This window comes from Paramisgurnus dabryanus, chromosome 3, assembly GCF_030506205.2.
Source record: "Paramisgurnus dabryanus chromosome 3, PD_genome_1.1, whole genome shotgun sequence".
Taxonomy (NCBI): Eukaryota; Metazoa; Chordata; class Actinopteri; order Cypriniformes; family Cobitidae; genus Paramisgurnus; species Paramisgurnus dabryanus.
In genome coordinates this window covers 34,427,249-34,435,943 of record NC_133339.1, presented here as the reverse complement: position 1 = coordinate 34,435,943, position 8,695 = coordinate 34,427,249, and the positions used below count along the sequence as shown (strand labels likewise).

The 8,695-nt window shown below is 38.1% G+C and overlaps 1 protein-coding gene across 1 annotated transcript; it reads right to left on the bottom strand.

Moving 5' to 3' along the window:
• Window positions 1–2,645: 2,645 nt before the first annotated feature.
• chst12a (carbohydrate (chondroitin 4) sulfotransferase 12a) lies at window positions 2,646–8,555 on the bottom strand. The gene is made up of 2 exons (XM_065261404.2): window positions 8,393–8,555; window positions 2,646–7,302 (listed from the first exon to the last, which is right to left on the bottom strand). The coding sequence occupies exon 2, from the start codon at window positions 7,254–7,256 to the stop codon at window positions 5,946–5,948; it is 1,311 nt and encodes a 436-aa protein (XP_065117476.1). The 5' UTR covers window positions 7,257–7,302; window positions 8,393–8,555; the 3' UTR covers window positions 2,646–5,945.
• Between the last annotated feature and the right edge of the window lie 140 nt (window positions 8,556–8,695).

The window sequence follows — 8,695 nt, the reverse complement described above, 5'->3', positions numbered from 1 at the left end:
ACAGCTAGAATATCAAACATCAGCATCAGCATATCGCTTTTAAAGAAATGCTGAATCTGTGTGAACAATGAATACATTTGCATAGGGACACAGACAAAATCTGTGTGGTCTATGCAGCTGTAGAGTGTGAAGTAAAGGAAATTAAAGAGTTTATTGCATCTGCGGTGAATGTCTGGAAGAAACTGCTGTCGCTGTGATCTCTATATACAACCTTATGATCACAGTATTCCAGACACTGAGAAACTCCTGTCTGCTTCAGTACATTAGTAATATCTACAACACACCAAAACAGACAAAGGTCACTAGAAGCACCACATGGCTGTCAAACAGCACAATGTGAACACCTTCTTATTCATGTTCTTATGCATCTATGACCATACAACACTCTGCAAGTAAGTCAACACATTTATGCAAGCTGTTTCCAGAGTTATGCAACTGCATAGCCAGTCAGTATCTGACCAAGTCATAATGAAACTAGAACATCATGTATGCTCAAATATTTTACGACTTACGAGAAATCTTTTTAAAGCTTATCTAGCTTCTAAATATCTGCGGTCACTACTTTGTTAATATGAGAATATAGTGAACATGGAGTAAGCCTGTGTCCTTTTGTGCCATCTAGTGGTTATGAATATGTCAATACATTACTGTTTTTGCCATTGGTTGCGAACTGAAAGGGGGCCAACAGCTCCACCAAGGGCCTGTTGAGCAGATGCATACGATTATAACACAGACTGTAAGTATATATACAGTTTTCTGGCACAGTTACACAGGTAGCACAAGCGAACACAAACATTTGACCTGGGTCTTTTTTCCTTTTAACCAGGGTACTTACATTTGTGTTTACAATTGTAATGTACAAGATTAGTGTGGTGTTATTCAATTCATAGTAATTGCTTACCATAATACATTCTTGTGGAACTGCACCACTAGGGGCTATAGTGAGAAAGTGTGTTTAGGAATGAAGAGAGGAAGAATTGAAGTTGTACGTTCTGGCCATAAATATACATAATAAAGGATAGATGTATCGTCCGCGCTGCTGGACAATGGAGGTCGACGTCCGCACCTGGCCGCCATCTTGTCACAGTCAGCCCACTCACTCATAAAATTGTTTTAATGGTAAATTGACTTTTTAAATCTCCATAACTTGCTCAATTTTCTAATTATTGCAAAGTTAATAACGTTCGTAAGAAACCAAACCATTTGTAAACCCGTCAAGATATCAGCAAGATAAAAGTATTTGTGTTCGTGCAGATCACTCACCTTATATCAGGTACCACAGAGCCTGCCGGAAGCTTGCCTGTGACAAGATGGCCGCCGGTGATGACGTTAGAGACTCTGCCGTAAGACATATGTGCTGCTATGAAGCTGCTTTATCTTTTGATATCATTTGATTTATTGTGACACTGCCCCTAATATTTATTTAATTTAATTTATTTTCTCTTTCTTTTTACTCATTATTTAAGTTCATGTAAATTATAATTTCAGATTTCTATCTATTTATTTTCTTTATTTTTTCTAAATAATTTATTAGTTATACTGTGTATACTGTGTTGAGCCTGTAAAACTTATCTACACTGTAAATGTATATTTGCCTTTGTTGTTTATATACTTTTGTTTTCAATAATAATAAAAAACATAAAATGTATGTATATCTATGTTTCTGGCTAGAGGGTATATGGGATAAAGCTACGGCCAAATCTCACGATATGTGGGGTTTAGGGTAGGAATCATTTAGGATGCAATTTTTCTGGCATCCCTCCTCCTCCTTCTCTCTCTCTCTTTCTTTCTTCCTCTTTGCAGTTCTGTTGCAGGGGGTCGAACTTGGGGCTCGAGCCCCATGCAGCCTCAGGTTCGCTCTCTCTGAAGGTTCAAAGCTCAGGTACAGAGCTCCCTTCGAGGACAGCAAGCCAAGTTCGTTTACCATTCATCATTAAGACCTGAATGCACAGGCGAACTAAGGAATATAAATATAACATCACTATTGTATACTTTTTTTAAATTGCACATTAACACAATCATCATCTATCAACAAACTTTCTTCAACAGTTTTCTCTTACTTTGACAGAAGCAGAGAAACATTATTTGCATGCGTTACATTTATACTTTGCACATGCTCACGGGTTAATCATGATTAAGATCAAAGCCTGATTTGGCAGAGAAAGTTGAAAAGCTGCTTCTTAGTACTGACAAAGCTTGATCGCATTGATTTGGTTTTGTCAACTCAAAACGAATTATGTAACCTTAAGTTTGTTTAATCATCTTCATGGTACAGACTCCAGCTGTTTTGTTTAAACAATGTAAAATTAAGCAATCTGAACTTCATCCACACTAAACAAAAGCTTTTGGTCACAAGGAAAGCAAAACAAAAACACTGCACAACATTTTGCAATCCTCTGAGACATCTCTGTTTTGTTGCTCGAGCAATTCTGTGTTTGCACAAATCAGTGTGAGGGGCTAAAGAAGCAATGACGAAGTAGGTGTTGATCTTTTGCAGAGACATTTCTTGTCACACTATGACATCATACTGAGACAAAAAGCGTTTTAACAGAAAAGGGTTTTTAGCCTAGGAAAGTTTGAGTTATGAAAACAAGACTATTTACATTTCTGGCAAACAAAGGAAGGGCCGATAGCAGTGTACAGTGTTTACACCATGCATTGAACTTTATTGAGTTATCATTTTGAAACTAAAGCATTAAATAAAACCATAATAAATACAAATGCTATCTACATTGCAAAATAAAGTAAACTAAATGTCAAGAACACAAGCTAAGCCCTGATCTGAACATAAACATTTTTTCCCTTTTTGTTTCCAGCAAATTCTCTTAAAAAAACATTTCATGCAAATAAGAAATTCCTATGATTTCAAAGTAAACAAAGTGAAAAAATAACATTGGCATCATGACAATATAACACATGTCTTTGTAAATTGTGGCACCATCACTACACAAAAATGGCAATTATTCTGAAACAAACGGCATAGGCAAAATACTGCACAAATGTTAAACAAATTTTAAAGGATAGTTCATGCAAAAATGAAAATTGTGTCATTTTCTCACTCTCATGTTGTTACAAACCTGTATACATTTCATTGTTCCGATGAACACGAAGGAAGATATTTTGAGAAATATCCTCAAAATATCTTCCTTCATTTTCATCAGAAATGTGTACAGGTTTGTAACAACATGAAAAAATTTTGACTTTTTTGGTGAACTATCCTTTTATACAGCCATTAAACTGGTTACAATGCAAAACAATGAATGTACTAATACATTGTTTTTCTTTTTTTATTGTGATTGACCCACATAGAAAAATAACTTTTTTGTAAACTTTTTTTCAAAAGGCACTGCTACCAAATGGGCTCATCAGTGCAGTGACTGAAGAATGGTGGCTTCCCTTGAGGGCTGGCTAAACTGGGGCATGATGTTCCCTCTGGTCCATCACTACAATCAAGCTACACTTGTGCTCCACAGTATTTCCTATTACAATCTACAATCAAATCCACAGAAACTTCATCCTCACAGCTCTCTTTGACCTAAAGATCTGTTTTATACATCTGATCGAATGTGTAAAGTGCACCAAAGAGCATATTGTAAAAGGAAAGAAATATCTTCTCTGCAAATAAAATCCTTTATCTCAAATGCAAATAAATGCTGATAACAGAACTAGAAACTACATTAACATTTGTGCTCTCTCTTACTAAAGCAATTAAATTAACTCTCTAGCTAAATTAGAAATAAACCCAATGTGCCCGCAATTATATTTCAAACAATATGCAAACAAGGCCATTATGTTACACCGAAAGACAACCAGCATTTTTTTTTTTTTTTTGCTACTTGTAAGTGATGCATATTTATGAAAAGGACTGCAAGGCACACATGCTATAGCATGCTGCAGAACAGAGGGCTCAACCCGCTACATACTAATATAAGAATAAAACTGATGAAAGGATCCTAATGAGAACAGGCCACATTCTGAATACTGACTCTTTTGTCTGTAATATACTCTCTGTTATAGAGAAAAACAATTATTTTACAACTCATTAGCATTATAATTTCATTTTGTGCCAGTTTTTCAAAATGTGCTTCACTGTTGAGCACTGGCAGTAAACAACTCTGAACTAAAGTTAATAACATCCAGAACCACTCAAAACTAAAAATACAACATAAAGCACATGCCTAAAAAATGAAAGAAACTCCTGTATAAGAATAAAAAATAAAGACTGTAAAATTTGACTTTTTTAAGGACAAAATTCCTTCACTTTTCACATTTAATTGTAAACCGTTACAAAAATACTCTAAAATACTCTGTGTGCACTTCCTAAATGTACTATACACTTTTAGATTTCTCTGATATTTTGGGTGATGCATTAGAAGCTTACAAATATACCAAAAACTGATGGATAAAACTCACTTGCTGGAATTATAATTCATTTTCACCTCAATGTAAAACAATACTGATGAGGTTATAGATGAAATCTCATGTGTTTGTTTGTCAAACACTGCTCAGTATCTTAAACAAAAAAAAAAATCCGAAAATTGTGCGTGTTTTGAGTGAGTAAATATCAAAATGTCTTATTTCGAAATGTAGGCCAACAGAAATTATGTTAACGCGTATTGGTGAAAGGAGATGGGAAAGTATAAAGTCAGAAGTATGGTCCATTTTTTATGCGTACGCGCACCGCCAGACTTTTGCTGCGGTGTGCATGCATCAAACATCTGCGTACGCGTACGAGTCAAATAAACTATAATTTGCAAGGCTGTGAGTTTGAACGTGCATAAAAAACACACTGTGGGCTTAAAGCATAAAGTGTGTAAAGAAATGTATGTTCACTACTGTCACTTTAAATGCCCAAAGGCTGCACAATCATCCCAAAGCCTTTTCAAATAGGCCATGTCAGCATTCTCAATGTACTCCTATTAATCTACAGTGTTTTCTATAGCGCAGGTTGAACATTAGCATAACCTAATATCAAGTTTGGCCCCGTTTGATTCTGGTCGTTTTGAAATGCCATTCAATTCGGTCACATCAATGGTAAAACTGATCTGTGATACCATCTGCAATGCTTTCACATGGATGTGGCACGTGACTCTTCCATTAAAAGGCAGACATGTATCTTTTCAGGTCTTGTGTCTTAAAAGGCCAGGTCTAAGTCAAGTCTTATGTTGTTGAGTTGAAGTCTGTGAAGGTTTTCAATATGCTACAGGTTGCTTTTGTAAACCTTGTTGCATAAAGGGCGATTTATAGTCGTGCGTAGGTCCTACGCCGTAGCTATGGCGTAGGCTATCCGTAGCCTGTGCGTAGCTCTGCGTAGCCTGACGCACACCTCACAAAATTTCGGACTGTAAGCGCTGTGATTGGTCCACCAGAACCCCTCCCGTCAGGTAAAAAAAACTGCGTCATAGGTATTTCCGTTTGAGACGATGAAAACAAAGACGAGCCAAGATGAGGAGTGATTTAACTCAAACTGAAACATAAGTCGCTGTTTATTTACTTCCATCATTGCTGGTCTTCTCAAATTATACAAAACAAGTTGCTATTTCTTCTTCGTTTGTGGGTTAACTTGCTTAGCTTCTTCTTCTGTGACGACTTCTGCTGCTACTGTGGTTACACGCGTGATTACTGCCAACCAGCGGTTTCGCGTGTGTTTGCACGTCAACGCGGACGGCGACGCACAAGTATAAATGAAAACCGACGCGGAACCTACGCCGTCGCTGCTATGCCGTAGGACCTACGCACGACTATAAATCGCCCTTAACAATTAACACTGGAGTCCAATATATTTTTAAGTGTGATTTTCAAGTCTGAGACTTGACCTGAAGCTAACAGGTCTTTATGGTGATCATCAAGTTAAAATTCAAGCAGGAGAAACCCTTATGATCCTCTTGGTGTTCTTGTCCTGTTAAACTTTTTCAGCATTCCAGATGTAGATCACGACAAAAACATTATTCATGTAACAGCTTGTCTGGTTTGGAATATCCAAATAGTTTAAAGTCAGCCTCATAGAGTCTGTACAGCTCATTTCTAGATTCCAATGGTATTTTGGCAAACCAGTCCTGTTCCCAACTACTAACTGTTCGATTGCGATGACTTGGAGGGAACTCAACGACGTTATCTACGCGAAGAATCCGTAACAAATGCTCAGCATCCTCATCCAAAGTCTCCAGCTTTCCTACAAAATCATAATTTATCTGGCAGGGATGGCACAGACGGTAAATTTGTTTCCAGTGCTCATTGAAAGGTGTGTCTTTCTCAGTTTTTGGATCTAATAAATATTGAATGAAATTTGTGAAAGACGGTCGAATACCAGCTGCAAAAGCGTTTACCACTGACGCCGGTGGATTGGTGTATTTGCTGTACCTTTTCAGCATGACAACTGCGAATCTCCTGTAGAAGTCCTCATTAGGTTGTTCAAATTTGTTGCGATACGCAGAGATCAGTCTCACAAACGGATCCCTCACAAACAAAAACTTGGTGTATTTCTTAAGCTTGATTTTCATGAGGTGACGTGAGAACTTTCCATATCGCTTCCAGAACTTGTTGAACGTGAAGTGTAAGCTACTGTTATGGACGAGGTCTTGAGGAACGTCTAGTGGGTTTTGGTAGGGCACGCCATCTAATAACAGACTCTCACTCAGCACGATCATTATGCGCTTCCAGTTTGAGCAGGCCACCTTCGGAACGTAACAGTAAATGATCCCGTGTCTGTCGTCTACGATCAGGTGATCTAATTCTTTATTGGGTATGTCATCAAAATTCCTGTACTTTCCCGGGAAGTCGAAGAGACTTCTGTTACTGCAAAAATCCTGGAGCAGCTGCTTTCGATTCTCCTGCCTCTGTTTCATCTCTGGGTCTATTGGGGTAAGATGGATCTTCCACTCTCGTCTAGGAACAAACTTTTCCTCAGATTTTTCCGAGGACTGATTGTGAGCCTCTCCAGGGGTTGGTTCTCCTCGCACCTGCTCCGTCGGGTCAATGGTCCCCTCCAAAAACTGGTTGACAAAAGCATCTATGTCTGTCAAAAATGAGTTCTCTTTGTCCTCATCCGTTTTCTTTTCTGGATCAGAGCGTCTATGTGGAGTAAGGCGGGACGGGTGAGGCCCAGAGATTGTTGCGTGGAGGTAAAAATTGGTGGCCCCCACCTCATCCCAGTATATGATTATAAGAAGGATCATGAAGACTGCACCAACAAACACAAAAATGCGTAACAGTCTCGACATTCCCATTTTGGTTGATTTTGTCTGGGAAAGTGCCATTTCACCTTAAGTCACAGCAGACAACCCAGAAAGGATGCATCATAACCTAAAGTACAAGGAAAAACAAATCAGAAAAGAGGAATTAACATTATGAGCAAAACATTTGGTTTTACATTATGCAATGATGCGAGTAGCGTTGTGCAACAGAGAGTTAATACACTGTGATGGCTTTAATTACACAACGCTCACACTACTTGAACTTTTAAGAACTTTGTAAAAAGCATTTTAAATCAATAAACATCTAAAGTCACAGGCTGTTGAAAGAGCAAATGAGATTTGGTAAGCCAAAACTGTATATCCAGTACCACTGTAATGATATGGAGGGTGACTAAAAGGGAATCGTAAATAGGTATTGGTGGAAGTGAGAGTGTTAGTTTTAAATGCATACCTTGTGTTTTGAAGCACACTATATCCTAAATATTATTATAGATATCCTAAAGAAAAAGATAATAATACTTCAAACAAAAAGCTTAATTTTTATGTAATTAGGACTTTAATGTATACTGTTATTGTGTCACAGAACAACACACTGATATGCGCTAGAAAGACAACATCTGCATGCGGGTGCGTTGTACATTTATGTTTATTTATATCTGGCAGGCGCTTTAGTAAAAAAAAAAATACTAAAAACTGACACATGTTTATGTACTGACTATACGGTCCCTTTTTTATTATTATTCAAATCGATTGTGAACCGGCAAAATTCAGCACTGCACTTAAAAGCAATCCACATATCATACCAATTCATCACATGCACAGGCGAGTCCTCACATTCATCTGGACACAATGTAGCTCTTTGACACCATCTCTGACTGGAAGGAAGCTGCCAACAGTCGAGCTTATTTGCGAAACCTCACCATGAACCATTCATGAACACATAACTGTGCTGCTGGTTTCATTCAGGCTGGATACTATTATAACGAACACGTTTACATTGGCAAAATATAGATGAAGATTCAAATCTAGAGCAAGTACCAAGACGAGCACAAACCACTTTTCCACAGGAAGACACACCGTTAGATATCATGTAGCAGCTCTCTTAGCTCTGTTTAATCTGAATTTGCGCAAATACCAAAAACTACGATTTAAGAAAGTGCAAATGATCGTTTAAAACACGTCTGTAATGCTGTTTTTACCTTATCGCAGGAGTATGAATTTCTCCATGAAAGCAGGCGGCGTCAGCTGAGGAGTGATGTGCGCGGCGCGCGACCGGGGTGTTGACACAGCAACGTTTTTGTGGTCCACACATTTCTCGCGAGATTCCGAGCGCACACACGGATTTAAAACCCTGTTTGACTTCATGATCGAAATATGACATCAAAATACCGCGAGATCGATTGTAAAGTTTACCTGTTGATTTACTCTCGCGGTGCTTTGATGTCATACCGGTGTGCGTGGCACCATAGATATGTATATAAAGCGTGGCACCGCGTGAAGTC